Genomic DNA, 15,582 nt, shown 5'->3' with positions numbered 1-15,582 from the left:
TTACCTAACTGACAGGTTATTAACGGCCTGCCGCGAAGCCATACGGTACGCCAAGGCTGGGACATGGTCTAAGATTTGGGAGGTCCCCGAACTGTCGTCTGCTAGCTGTTTCGTCTGCTATTTTCGCGGACAAATTTTGGGGCACTCGCTAGGGGCGCTGACTGTCCGGATCAGTCATAACATTTCCCTCCAAAACGTTGTGAACAATGGGGAAAATAGTCGCTTTTGAGTTTTTCTACGCTGTTTTATTGATGATTAAAAATTACAAAACAAAAAAAGAAACTTGAATCAATTCCTCTTTGTATTTCAAACATTAATATACATTAATACAAATTAATTTACCATTTTAGACAGTTTGCGCAGCTTAAGGTTAGGGGTGGCCAATGTTTTTCCCTTTTTTAAATGGTATATGAAATATGAGATTTTCCAATTGTTTTAGATTAACTTACAACTATTTTATCTAAACTTTGAAGGATGCTCGTTATATTGCGTCAGTTGCTTCGCACTCGGCGAACCTCACTATTCGCCAACTTAAACCCCAAGATTGTGGGTCTTACATCTGCGAAGCAGTGGACATCCCCAACGCGACAGTCATATCTACTACAGGTTAGATATGACTTTTAAGATGTGACTCTTTCTCTGTAAGCGCGGGGTGCAATAATTCAAAGTTCCATTGGTCAAGGTAATAACAGGATGAAACGACTCATAAATCGTCAAAGATGACCAGATGTTCGTAACTGTATCTCTGTAATGCAGCGTGGAACATTCACGTCTTGCTGAAACATTTCTCTTTTTCTTTCGTTCGCATAGAAGGGAAAAGTTAAACAGATTATATCTTATTGCCCCAGAGAAAAGAAATCATCAACGGAACGTGTTCCACTGATTAATAAAAGGACTGAAACGTTTACAATTACACCCAGGCCCCATTCACCACTTTTGAAGCATCATCCAAAGAATCAATTTATTAATTGAATGGCTTCTTTCGTGGTGTTGACTTGAGGCATGAATGGTAATATTTGCTGTATTCTACAACACGTAGAGTAAACATTCTCCGCCGACAGCGGTGTCTTGGAGAAAGTGTTGGAGAAAGTTAAAATCTCCGGGCTGTGTCTACTGACTTAAAAAGTCTTCAAAAAGGTAATAGCTTCTAGGTGTCTGCCATCTACAAACATAGCCTTTAGCCAGAAATGGAAAATACCTTTTGTTTCACCAACAACAACAAAAATATGTTGCCATAAGACATAGAGAAGGTCGCAATCTTCTTTTTTTTCTACATTTTTTTCCCTCGCAGCTTCCAACGTTGAAGCAGGCTAGAATCCCTTAGAGCTGAAAAAAAAGCCACCTTTTCAGTCGTAGTGGACCCAGGGAATCCCGAGTTGCAATTAGGCACAAAACAACGATTAGGCATCTTCTGTAACCTAAAAAAAGGAGAAATATGAATGACATTCCACACACATGAGAGCAAAGTGGGAGTCCTATGCAACAATAAAACAAATTTTTAACAATTAACTATCACACCATGATCACACTTAAAAGCCACTAACATGAAAACATTACATGATAACGTAACATAAATAAGAATTGTTACCTTTGAGTGGCTTAGTCCAGAAGAAGACTGTGACAAGCAACTACTTTTCTCGTTGTTAACAACGTTTCGGAGGGAAATGTTATGACTGATCCGGACAGTCAGCGCCCCTAGCGAGTGCCCCAAAATTTGTCCGCAGAAATAGCAGACGAACAGCCAAAAACAGGCCTAGCAGACGACAGTTCGGGGACCTCCCAAATCTTAGACCATGGCTGGGAGTTCAATGGCAGAGTGAGGTAAAAGCAAAGGCAGCTAATAGAGATATAGCAACGGTGTTGGTCCAGCGACGTGCGTGTTAGTTATTTATTTTATAAATTTTAGTCATCGTGAAATCATACGGGTAACTGACGTAAAGTGCCGTAAGGTCGAATGGCTTTTAGTATATAATACATTGCTAAGGTATATTAAAATTCTTTAAGGTTCTTTTAGTCTTTTCGCTGTTTTTTACGTGTAATAAAAGTGTTTTAGGTTTTTTTGTGTCAGGTTTAATAAAAGTGTTTTAGGTTTTTTTTATGTCAGGTTTAATAAAAGTGTTTTAGGTGATTTATGTGTTAAATTTTAAGTTCCGATAAAAGTGTTTTAGGTTTTTTTTGTGTCAAGTTTAATAAAAGTGTTTTAGGTTTATTTTGTGTCAGGTTTAATAAAAGTGTTTTAGGTTATTTATGTGTTAAATTTTAAGTTCCGTAAAAAATGTGTTTTAGGCTATTCTTGATTCTTTTTTTAAATGCCGCCAAAACGCACCTCTCTTACCGAAGAACAAAAAGCAGCAAAAAATCTTAAATTGCGTGAAAAAAGAGCTGCAGAATTACCTGATATTAGGGAGAAGAGATTGCTAGATGTACGAGAACGAAGTAAAGTGAAAAAACAAAAATTTCTATCAGAAAGGCAAGATAGTCAGGAACCACGATTGGACGATCAAAAAAATGCCTGCAATATTGGATCTTCTGAACTGACAGCCGCCACGCGTGTGAAACATAGCTTAGAGCTTCAACATGTTTGCGACAATGAAATAATGAATGAAGCGGAAGGAAAGCGAGAAGCTAACAGACAGCAAATGATTAATGATAGACGAATTGAATCTGATAAAGAAATGGAAGAAAATGAAGAAACTAATAGAGTAAGGGAGAACGGGGTCAACTTGGACACGGGTCATATTGGACAAAGACCCTAAGTGCTACATATTATGGAAAAAAAAATTTTTTTTTTTTAATTTTTGTATAGACTGCAATAGACCAAGATCGGATGCTGAGTTGCCAAGGCTGAATTCCTACCTGGGGTATTTTTCCTCTCGGGCCCTATAGGAGGGAAATGAAAAATAATATATTTAATTAAGTTGTAGTTAGTTTCATTACAAAATCTTTTGGAATCGTGTACTATACCTCTGTGCTGATATAATACACAAAATTTTATCTCCAAAAAAGCTGTTATTTTTCCAGGAAACTTTTTGAAAGGTACTTGTTTACAATGTACCGTAGCAGACGTAAAGTGATTGACTGTGACTAGTGACTGTAGTACAGTGTATCGTATTTGAAAAAAAACGAGTATTTTTAAAATACAAATACTATATTTTAAAATACTCGTCCTTCAAAATACATTTTTTCTCCCAAAACCTCAAATACCAAATAAAATAAAATACAAATACAAATACAAATACAAAATACTTTTTTCTGTATTGACTTTTATTGCTCCACATTTTTTTCATTCAAACGTAAATGAACTAAGTAAATGAAAATGAACTAGATAAAGTTCTTGTTACGTTTAATGAAGAGAAGCATATTAAGTAGCTCAACCTTCATGTTAATACGTTTGATGGCAAAAATGTCGAGTGCTGTACTGAAGCACCGTTCAATGCTGGCCGAAGTAGCGGGGATTCCTAAAATATCCCGTGCAATCGGGGCCAAAAACCGGAACCGGTGTTGGTTTTCCTCCCAGTACTTTAAAGGGCGAAGAGGAACAAAAATTGAGTGTGGATCCATTGGATTTTTCTGATGCTCCATTGGAGAGTTAGGCTCGTTGATGTAGATGTCAAACTCATCCAGCACCCTTGATCGACCAGCTGAAGCAGGACAAGATGGCCTGCTGTGGAGAGTGCTATAAAGAGCCCGACGTCTTTTGATCGAAGACGGCCCTTCAGCGCTACTCAACTGGTTTGCCGCATTCGAAGAAATCTCAGGGCTTCTTCCTCCGACCTCTGCTGATTCCGTCGCCGACTCGTTGTCTCTCATGCAGTTGTAACGATGCTCAATTTCCTGTCGGACGCATGCCAAAACGTCTTCCTGGTTGAGCTGGGAAAAGGACAGCCAGTTCGTTTTGAATCTTGGGTCAAGGATCGCACCTACAATATGAAGACAAGGGAAAGATCGTTATTTGAAAAATAACTGAAAAAATAAAATAAAGAATTCACCTGTCACGTAGACCGAATCGTTAAGAATGGAAGAGAATCTCGTCTCCAGGGAAGTTCTCAAAGCGTCCACGAAAGTCTTGCAGTAATTTATCTTCCCGGCGAATGGGCTCACCGGATTAAGCTCAGTTTTGCCTCTTGATTCGATGGTGAGGGTCACTTTGTTCAACAGGTCAATGAACGCCGGCACAACTGTTCCGATTGTTTCGTTGTCACCTTGGAAATCGTCCGTGGCCTCTTGAAAAGGCGTCAACACCAAAACAAGTTCTTTCAGTTGCTTGATTTCCAGAGGGGAAAGCTTTGGATGTTTTTTTGTCGTCGCATTCAACCGGTTTTGCAGTTGAGGGTCGGTATCGACAGCCTTGATGACGGATCTTACGGAATACAGCTCCGAGTTCCAGCGGGTCACGTTCTTTGCAACGAGGTGGAATCCGACCGACTTGAAAACTTCTTCCGTGTCGATGACGCTATGGCGCACAGAATTGACAATGGCTCCGCAGTGTTTCAATGCAGCTCCTATCGGGGACTGTAATGCGACACAAAAATTTACAACCAGGAAAAAGTAATGAAACACCAAAAGCGTTTGGAACTTACATCAACAGCTTTGAGGCCGTCTTTCACAGTCAGCTGGAGATCGTGGGCCTTGCAGGAGGCTCGCAATGTGGAAGACATTTGATATGTTGACTCAACGATTCCTTCCAGGACCCCAACAGTCGCCCTTGGAATGTTGAGGTACGAGTTGTCCAACGAGGTCTGAATTTCCTCAAACTCTTCCTCTTCGTCTAGATCGGCTGTCAGTAGGGCTTGAAAAGCTGGATGGTTTCTGGATTGAAAAAGCTCCACAATGCAGTCGGAATCCGCAGAGTCCAAAACGAGCTCAACCATTTCTTCTTCATCCCCAGCAAAGTCCTCTTCTGAAGGTTCCGTCTCTACTTGTCCGACTTGACCATTTTCTTCCGGCTGAATGCCAAAAAGGCGGAGATTGAAGGCCCGAATCATATTCGAGCCACTGTCGGTCACTACTCGAACAACCTGAATGATTAAATGGATAAAGAATTAAAGATTAAAGATCCAATAATGAAAATTAAAAAATTTATGTTAAACTATTGCTGCACCGTTTTGATATTGAGATCCCACTCCGATAGGACATCCTCAAACTCGGCAAGAATAGCTTCTCCAGTGTGACGGCCAGTCATCTGCCGCAAACAGAGAAAAGCGGTGAACTGTTCGTACTTGAATGTAACACCTTCCAGACTGAAGCCGATGTACCCGCACATGCGCTTGGAAGACCAAATATCAATCATAAGAGTGATTGATCTGCTTTGCTTGAGCTTTTTCATCACGAGAGACTTGATTCGGTCATATTCTTCATACAGATGACGCCGTCTCATGGTAAAATCGGTCGGGGCCTTGTATCCCGGTATGCCAAGCTACAAGATAGAAAGTACAAAGGATAAATAGTAAAATTTTACAGTTAATTAATTTTATGCGGTGAAGCCGAGCCAATATTACCTTGACAAATTTCTTCCATTCCGGATTCCTTAAAAAAATAAGGGGAATGTTCCCAGTGACAAGCATTCGGGTTACCAATCGGTCCAATTCCTGTTGACGAGCACTGTTGATTTTCGTCTCTGTCGCGTATGCAGTAATAGACGCTTGTTGATGATGGCTACTAGGTCCTTGACGTTGAGTAAGGAGTAAAGTGGTGATTCCACTCCACCAAATGCTTTCTTTCACAATGCAGCGAGAAGTTGCTGAAAGCATCTTTCGACCCAGCAAAGTACTTCCTACAAATTTTGCAAAGGCAATGAACCTTTCCATTTGTACCTTCGCGCCAATCAATGAAAAATTCTTTTCTCCAGGCAGGAAATGAGTCTAAAGTATAGTATAAATAAATGAATAAATTAGTTCCCGGTGTATAAAGTATAAACAATTAAAATCCAGATCTTACTCTGCTTGAAAGCTGGAATTGGCTGCGTGTTGGGTGGTGGATCTGGATTCTTTGGACTTGATGGAATTGTTTCTTCGTCCTCATTTCCTGAATCCACTACCTGCCATTGTATACCATCTGCAGTGAGTAGTTGGACCGGGGGCTCATCTAAAATATAAATCTCATTGGCCTGACCAGAAGACTCCTCGAGCAGCATCTGGTTCTCTTCGTTGAGAAGATCTGTTTGCACTGTAGTCAGATTTTCCAAAATAGGCTGAGATTTTCTGGGACGTCCACGGCCTCTTACTCCTTTATTTTTAACTGTCTGTCCAAGGTTTTTTCTTGCAGACATTCTTGTCACTGAATCAGAGGATATACCAAGTAATTAGTTTATGCCATTACGTATTTTAAGAATGATCAATAACTTAAACACTTACCGTGGGTATTATACAACTTCTTCAGAACACACAGAATTAAGAAACAATCCGATTTCGATCCGGTTTGATGAAAACTCACACGAGAGACGAGACAAACGGACGACGTGAAGTTTTGAAAGTTTTGAAAGTTTTGAAACTAGAAAAAGCTATTGCAAAACATTTTGCAGGTGCAATAACGCTGTCAAAATGAAGTTACTTTCGATTCATACACTGTTGCCAACTTACAAACTTCAAATCTTTGAAAAAAAAGTATTTTGTATTTGTATTTGTATTTTATTCACTTTCAGCGAAAACGACCAATACAAATACAAATACTTTAAATAAGAAACAGCCCAAATACAAATACCGAATAAAATACGTATTTTAAGTATTTTATTTTAAAATAATTTTATTTTAATACCCAAATACGATACACTGCTGTAGTGTCAAACTGTTTACGTTTTTTATGTCATGAGTAGTGTAGTTTGTGATGTCAGTAATGAGTTATTTGACACAATTAGTCTTTTTAAGTTATCTGATTATGCTTAAGAATTTATTCATAAGGAAAAAGAAATTTACTTAGAAAAACGTCTGCTTCTTGTTCTACAGTTGTAATACGGGGGGGTGGGGGTGTTGTGGAAAGTTAAACAAGTACCTTTCAAAAAGTTTCCTGGAAAAATAACAGGAGCTGGACAAAAAATTTCTTTCCTCTTTATTTAGATTTCTATTTTCTTTTTCTAATATTTATTTTTAGTTAATGGTGCAGCACCTTCTTGGGTAACTCCACAATTTTTTTGTAATTTTTAAGTCTTAAAATAATCGAGTTATACGGATTTTAATGAAGTCGGTTTTTTAAAGTTTTTATTTAAACGGCGGGGCGAAACTGGACAGGGACGGTGTGAGATTGGACACTGCCAGTTTTCCTCATAAGGAGAAATAAAATAAATTAAAAAAAAATATGGGTAGACTGCTAATTCAATATTTTATTCATTCATATTGAAATATTTGCAATAGAAATGAAAAATAGAGAGTTATGTCATTTTTACGAAATAGGGGGCTGAAATGGACAATTTGTAGGCGGGTAGAGTAAAATGGGAGGGCTTAACAGAGTATCTAGTATCGATTTGTCAAACGGGCGTATATGGCTTCTCCACAAGCACCTCCCACTCCAATATCGAAGTTGTCCGATATGACCCCAAAACTGTGTGTCCAAAATGACCCAACCCGGTGCTATTTAGTATTTCGTTAATAACTTAACACTGGAAAGGCATTAAAATTTAAGTTTTTTATCAATCATTAAAGAAATGAATTAGCTATTTCACATATCATTATTGTATTCATTTGTAGTGTTTTTCACTTTAAAAATGCTTACAGTAATAGGGAAGAATATTACATCAAACAGGGCCATTTTTTTTATTCTGCGATAACAAGAACAATAATGATTCGATTTTAATCAATATTTTTTCTAGAACGTTAAACATTGCAGTCTATACAAAAATTAAAAAAAAAAAATTTTCCATAACATGTAGCACTTAGGGTCTTTGTCCAATATGACCCGTGTCCAAGTTGACCCCGTTCTCCCCTACATATACAAAGGACATGATTGCGCAAATATTCAGATAAGCAGAGGAGAAAATCAAGAAGGTCAACAACGCATTGTATGGGACGAAATAACTACTTTCTTAGACACGAGATATGTCAGTCCCCCTGAAGCCTCTTGGAGAATTTTTAAGTATCCACTTTCTTACCGTTCCCACGCTGTTATTCGACTTGCTATCCATCTTCCTCAAGAACAATCAGTTTTTTTTTCATCCAGGAATGGAAGAGCAAGCAGTAATGAATTCTGCCTCACAATTTACTACTTTAACGGCTTGGTTTAAATTAAATTCCACTCATCCGCCAGCTAGGTCTTACTTTTATCGTGAGATTCCTTATCATTTTTGGTTTGACAAGACCGCCCGGAAATGGAAACCGAGAAAAAAGAGGATAAACGTCATTGGCCGCATTTATTCCGTTACCGTCAAGCAAGTCGAAAGACACAGTCTACGATTGCTTCTTATCAATGTACCTGGTGTAACCAGCTTTGAATATTTGAGGACAGTCAACGGGATCCTGCATCCAACATTCAAAGAAGCTGCCATAGCAAGAAACCTTTTGGCTGATGATACCGTTTGGGAACGAGTGATGGCGGAAGCAATCGAATTTGAAATGCCCGTCCAATTAAGACAATTGTTTGTCAACATTTGCGTTCATTGCTCTCCAACAAACGCTCGGGTACTGTTAGACAAGAACCTTTCATATCTCATGGAAGATTTTACGAGACGCGGTCATGAAGATGAAATTGCGAAAAACCTTGCGCTGAAATGTATTCAAGATATGTTGAGGCAAAGTGGTCACAATCTTGAAGAATTTCAATTGGAAGTTCCTGATTTTCAAATTATTCATCGACTGATTGAAGATGGAGAAGATGAAAGCTCGGACGAAATGCGTGCTCGAAAGAGGAGAAGAGGAGAACTAATGGTTGCTCAGCTGAACGTGGAACAGCAAGCAATCTTTGACCGTGTCATGACGTCCGTCAATGATAACGTTTGTTCTTCTACAAATCATCAGTATTTTTTGGATGGACCAGGTGGTTCTGGAAAAACATTTCTCTACAATACACTCATTAATGTGCTTGAAGGACAAGGAAAATCGGTTATTGCTGTGGCTTCAACTGGAATCGCTTCAATTCTGCTGTGTAATGGGAGCACTTACCATTCTCGCTTCAAAATCTATCCTCCCATCACGGAAACAACAACATCAAAAATAGAAGAGCACCATATTGAAGCAAACAACATAAGGAAAGCCAGTCTGATTATCATTGACGAGGTCACTATGATGACGGTACATGCACTAGACGCCATCGATAAACTTTTAAAAAAGGTTACGAAAAAGTCAGTCACTTTCGGTGGCAAAGTTCTGTTGTTGGGAGGAGATTTTCGTCAGTGCCTTCCTGTCATTAAACACGGTAACAGGGTAAAAGTTGTTGAATCTACCATTAAAAGCAGCGGGACTTGGAGTGAAATTTTTAAGTTCCGTTTGACTCGGAATATGCGAACCGCGGACGATAGTCTCGAATTTGCTAACTGGCTCATTGAACTTGGAAATTCAGCTCATTCAAGAACTGCAGGTCTGGGACCAGATTCGATAGAGATACCTCAGGACTTTCTTCTTAATGAACATTCAGAAGAGTCATTGGTGTATCATGTTTTTGGTAACCCCGAAAATCTACTGCATTCAGAAACAGAAGAACAAATTAGCAATCGGGCTATTTTGTGTCCTATAAACGACGACTGCTTAAAGATCAACAATTACATCATAAGACAGATGCCAGGACACCGACGAAGGTATGCCAGCATGAACTCAATTGATTCGGAAGACCCAGAGGAAATTGGAAACTTCCCAACCGAGTTTCTTGACACCTTAAAGGTATCAGGGATACCACCGCACATTTTGGAATTAAAAGTGGGTGCAATAATCATCCTTCTTAAAAACATCGATTCGCGTCAAGGGCTGTGCAATGGAACGCGTTTGATAATCAAAAGTCTAACGGACAACCTCATTCATGCAACCATAGCAGCAGGAAAAAATAAAGGCCACAATGTCTTCATCCCACGAATGAATATGTCCCCCAGTGACTGCGATCTTCCGTTCAAGCTCATAAGAAACCAATTCCCTGTGCTTTTAGCTTTTGCTATAACCATCAATAAGTCACAAGGACAGACGTTCGACAAAGTTGGTATCCATCTTCCTGAACCAGTATTCAGCCACGGACAATTATATGTAGCATTTTCCCGTGCCACTTCTCGCGCAGGAGTAAAGGTCCAATGGATGGTAGGACCAAAGCAAGGGAAAATGCTAAAAGACGAAAGGGTTTTTACACAAAACATTGTGTTTAAAGAAGCTTTGTCTTAAAATTATCATAACAACATTTTAACTTTATGACATAAAACAAGAAACTAACTTCCGCCTCAGTCTACGGACTAAAAAGGAGCACGGGCATGGCCTAGGGGGCAGTTCCCGACGGCGCTCAACCGTGAATACTCTTTTTTAAATTATAAACAAATTAAAAGATAGCAACTAAATTATTATCTATTATAAGTTTTAGGATGAACGACCTCGATAAACTGAGATCCACCTGTTACCCGATGTAACTGGCTCTAAGATCAGGAAAATTATTTTCGTATATCGCGCCAGTACTTTCTGTCTTACGAGTGGTACGAGAAGCAGTGGCTACGAAATACGCTAGCGCCACCTATCCCCCGGCCCTGGACGGGCCCAAAGTTACTAGTATAACATAAATGTTTAAGAAGATAGATCACTACGTAACAGAGGCTGAATCCCCCCCCCCCTCTTTTTTCAAAAAGCTCTGTCGATTTTGTTGGCAAATCTTTGTCGTATTTTATTGATTTCCATTTTTCGTTCAACTCAGTTTGGCAATTTGATTTTGATTTAGCTGGATAAGCATTTACGTATGCGTTATACAATTCAGAATAAACTTTAGTTTTATCAAATTTCCTTGAAGTTTCTAGACCTACAGCAACTAAACAGTGGTCACCATCCTCTACTGAGACGTTGTAAAGTCGTTTCGCAATACAGCCGTTGGCTGCGAAACGACGAAAGGGTTTTCTCAAATTTTCTTTCTCGGTTTCCTAATAGTTCGGATAGATGGCGACTCAGGTAAATATGGTTTTGCCTTTGTTACGTGACAAAGTCTTGATCCCCCCACCCCCTTGTCACAATCAGTAACATTTCGTTCAACTCCCTCCCCACCTATCGCGTTACATAATTTATGAACGCCGCCTATTAATTTAACTGCATATAACCATATATTTATTTTACTCATTAGGAAAGCAAAGTTGGTAATGATATATTTTCGATTAATCCATACGCGGAAGAGGCGGAATTTTCGCGATTGGAATCAGAGCATTTGAAAAAAATTGATAAAGAAGAAGGAAACGGACCCAAGTGGTATTCTGGTGATGAAAGTGACGAAGACCAATATAAAGAAAATGATAAACGGGGGCCTGAATTTGAAGAAAAAGAAAACAAAAAACATAAAGGAAAAAATAAGGAACCAATATTCGTATGGAAGACGATGAAACAAGGCGAAAATAAATTTACATGGAGTTATGGAGAATCCAAACGTGAAATTGAAGGAAAAAATAACGAAAAACAAGTAAAAATTGAGGAAGAAATACCCATGGACTTCAACAATGAAGACAATTTACATAACATTCAAGTAGAAAATACAGATAGTGATCAAAAAGATTCGCATAGCCACACCAGGAACTCTGATACTCCCAATTCTAACGGGAGTAATTCCTTTACTTCCATTTCAAGCAAACCATCGTCTACAGATTCAGAGAAAAAGAGACTTTTCTTTCCCTCATCGGTAAAAGAAACGTTTCGTTTACACTTTATAAGAAAAAGAAAATATGTACAATTTATGCATATTTGTATAACGATCCACGTTCATTCACTATGTTACCAGTAGCTATATTTTTTTGTAGGTGGAAGAAAATGAGAAAGACAACAGTAAAGTACTTGCAGAAGAGTCCGGACAGCAGCCGCAACAAGAAAACATTACTCAATTCCAAGAGAAACAGGACTATGCCAGTAGTATGTTGGAAGATCTAACACAGCTTTCGGAAAATTCCCAATTTCATAGTGATTCACCTAAAAAACACATGGTATGTTTTACTAAATCTTTCATGTATTCCATAATTTTAAAACTAAATTTATTCTTAATTGTATCAAATTGTTTTAAACACTGTGGCTTATGTTAGCATAATCTTTTTTTCTCATGTGAGAAATTATGTAGTTAATTTTATATTTGGTTTGATTTCCCCAAAGAAGATTGAAAGGTCGTTTTTTCATGACGCATTCGTTCCCGACGCAGAATTGAAAAACATAAAAACTCCAAAATGTTGACTATCTGATGTCCACATGGATGCAGCATCAACAATGTTGCGGAAGCAATTCAAAGACATTGGTGGATTCATGGATGTTAGGTTTTTACAGACAGCCAGTTACCCTAAACCAAAAGAAGCTAAGAGGATTCAATTTCTCCATAGTCCAGATCACTGGCTTGTTGTAGTTAAAGGTTTTTTGGGTCCGGTACAATGTGCGTTTACGTTTGGTATGTATAAATATTTGCTGTTAGTACAGTACCCACCAAACGATTAGGTACACCCCCGTTTTTTTAGTGCATTCTTATGGCGCTACGGGTCTCAGGAAAACTTAAATATCTTTTTACTGGTAAGGACTGATTTTTTTTTTCTTTTTTCCTCTATCAGAAGAGAAAGTGATCTAAAAGTTATCTTAACATGAAAAAATTGTAGGAGTTACACCCAGGGCGCTAAAGTATCGTTCAAATGATTAGGTACACCACTTTTCTCCCCATAAACCCCATGTTAATACCGGCGTTTCCAAAAATATAAATAAAATACTTCAAAACATCCTTAAATTAATTTTTTTATGCCGAACGACGCTTTTTTATTTACTCTATCAGAATATAGTGCATGTTTTTGAATTATTTGAACTAAAAAAGTGCTTCCCTATACCCCAAAGTTGTTACACTGAAATGTTTTACCAGTGCCGGTCCACTTATACGACCGCCTACTCATACGACCAACCCCGTTATACGACCACCCTTCTGCTTGCACCACTTTTTGGCGCGAACAGCCCCTGTTCAAACTTTTATGCCGCTAAATGTACCGACAGTTGGATTATTTTAATCCCTTTTCGAGGTCTATTTTTTAAAATGACTATTGACCTTCATTAAGATGAGAGGGCTGGACTTTTTTGAACAAAAGAGCATTGCGTCATCCAGTATTCTGTTGTAAGTGGATCAGAGCGCATCGCTATTGTACTCGTGAAGAATGGGAAAAGCAAAAGAAAATTTAGATCCGCGTAACAAGACTCTTAGTGCTAGACAACGTGACGGTTTTAAAGTTAAAAGAGTAAGAGCTCCACTAACTGTTTAAAGATAAACTGAAGGTGATTGACATGTTAAAGAGTGGCAATTCCCAACGTAAAATTGCGATCGAGTTTGACATTTCAAAATCCCAAGTGCAGCAGATAGGATAAAACCAAGATGAAATTTTAAAAGGTGTAGAAAGTGGTGATTTAAAATTATCGGCTAAGGTAACGAAGAATAGGTCCGAAAACAAAGAACTCGACGATGCAGTTTACACCTGGTTTACAGAGATGCGCAATCCAAAATTTCGATGCAAACCATTGTCGATTTCGCGTGCACACATTCAAGCTCGTGCGTTACGTGAAGCTGAAATCCGTGGTGTTTCTGGGTTTTCAGCATCGAATGGTTGGTTCCGAAATTGGCGAAGGCGCTATGAAGTTGGCGCGAGCATTCGCCTTTACGGAGAGGCTGGCGATGTCGACACGGCCGCGATTGAGCCGGTTATGCGTGAATTGCGTGTCCAGTTGATCAATTATGATCCGAAAAACATTTTTAATATGGACGAGACAGGGTTGTTCTACCGTGCCATGCCTTCGCGGACTTATCTCGCTTACAACGAAAGTTGGAAAACAGTTAGAGGGACCAAAGCATTGAAGGCAAAAGACCGTGTCACACTAGTGTTGTGCGTCAATGCTGATGGTAAGTTAATTTGACAAATGCGTTTATGATTGCACACCGTTTACATTCAAATTAACTTTGAATTTTTAAGGGACCTGCAAAGTAGACCCTCTGATTGTCGGCTCAGCCGTTAAACCTCACTGCTTTCGTGATTCACCTTGCCCAGTCCCTTATATCAACCAAAAAAATGCTTGGGTTGATTTGTTGGTCTACCGACAATGGTGGGAAAATATTTTTTTGCCTGCCGTTCGTGACTGGACAGATGAGCCCGTTGCTCTTGTTATGGATAACTTCTCGGGCCATGATGTGAGTTGTGAAGATCCTACAGGGCAGGTAAATATTTATTTTTCTTTCCTTTTCATTCAGTTTTCTAATTCTAAATGATAATTTTTTCTTAGGTTTCTGTCTTCTTTTTCCCACCAAATTCAACATCGGTTCACCAGCCACTCGATCAGGGAATCATATCTGCTGTCAAGATCGATTACAAAAAGCGAATGCTTTCAAAGTTCATCGAGGCATATGATGACATCGAACGAATCCAGCAGTTAGCCAGTACAATAAAAAAAGAAAGAAAAAGGACTCAGTGTTGGTTGTCCAGCTACCATTTTAGACGCAGGCCAGATTATTCGCCAGTCATGGGACAAATTGTCTGAATCTGTCATTCTTAATTGCTGGCGTCATTCGAAATGCCTTCTACATTTGTCCGAGACTTCAACACCTGAAGCTCGCCCGGTTAGGTCTAAGCAAATTGAGTCTGCCGTTCGCGAATTGACCAACGCTATATCTAACGTCCATGTTTCAGCCGGCTTTGCCGACTTAATTGACGACAATGAAGCCCATCTAGTCAATAGGTGGATCAATCTTGAAGATGACCCTGAAATTGTTGCAAATGATGATTTGCTGCTAGTCACAGAGGTCGATGAGTTTTTAAACGCATCCGTTGGAGATACATTCATGTCAATAAGCCAGTGTGATAGTCAGCCACTTAGTCAGGAAGATATGTATGATCCCGAAACCGAATTGCGTAATAATCTGTTGAAATATGCTGTTGAATCCATTACTATGCCTATTAATGACCCTGTTCTTCTTGAACTTGCCCAAAAGTTGCGCGCCCATATCCTAAATGTTTAATTTTTTTATTCTGTTAGTTTTCGTCATGGCGTATTTTTTCTAGTCTTGTTTCTATTTGATTTGAGCCTACATTTTTAATATTTCATACACTTTTGTACTGAGACAAGCCAAACGATATCGCATCATATCAAATTAAAATCAGTCGTCACCTGCTAATCACTACTATAGCGTCCGACCACTCATGCGACCAACCGGTTATACGACCGCTGCACCAAGTGGTCGTATAAGTGGACCGGCACTGCATAGGGAAGGATTTTTTTAGTTCAAATAATTCAAAAACATGCACTATATTCTAATAGAGTAAAGAAAAAAGCGTCGTTTGGTATAAAAAAATTAATTTAAGGATGTTTTGAAGTATTTTATTTATATTTTTGGAAACGCCGGTATTAACATGGCGTTTATGGGGAGAAAAGTGGTGTACCTAATCATGTGAACGATACTTTAGCGCCCTGGGTGTACCTAATTGTTTGGTGGGTACTG

At 38.9% G+C, this 15,582-nt stretch overlaps 1 protein-coding gene, 1 long non-coding RNA gene and 1 pseudogene across 2 annotated transcripts; 2 read left to right on the top strand and 1 right to left on the bottom strand.

Moving 5' to 3' along the window:
• Positions 1–283: 283 nt before the first annotated feature.
• On the bottom strand, positions 284–1,796 carry LOC123472216. The gene is made up of 3 exons (XR_006646556.1): positions 1,589–1,796; positions 1,199–1,418; positions 284–1,127 (listed from the first exon to the last, which is right to left on the bottom strand). It is a non-coding gene; the product is annotated as an uncharacterized LOC123472216 (long non-coding RNA).
• Positions 1,797–8,150: 6,354 nt separating this feature from the next.
• Positions 8,151–10,286, top strand: LOC123472627 (ATP-dependent DNA helicase PIF1-like). Its single transcript, XM_045174498.1, has one exon. It carries the CDS (start codon positions 8,151–8,153, stop codon positions 10,284–10,286), a length of 2,136 nt encoding a protein of 711 aa, XP_045030433.1.
• Positions 10,287–13,255: 2,969 nt separating this feature from the next.
• Positions 13,256–15,102, top strand: LOC116926791 (annotated as a pseudogene).
• The last annotated feature ends 480 nt before the right edge of the window (positions 15,103–15,582 follow it).

Source organism: Daphnia magna, linkage group LG5 (assembly GCF_020631705.1).
Source record: "Daphnia magna isolate NIES linkage group LG5, ASM2063170v1.1, whole genome shotgun sequence".
Taxonomy (NCBI): domain Eukaryota; kingdom Metazoa; phylum Arthropoda; class Branchiopoda; order Diplostraca; family Daphniidae; genus Daphnia; species Daphnia magna.
The sequence above is the reverse complement of the archived record's forward strand: the minus strand, read 5'-3'. Positions and strand labels throughout refer to the sequence as shown.

What these genes read in the sequence shown, in the direction of transcription:
- LOC123472627 (XM_045174498.1), top strand. Translation starts at nt 8,151, where the DNA reads ATGGAAGAGCAAGCAGTAATGAATTCTGCCTCACAATTTACTACTTTA.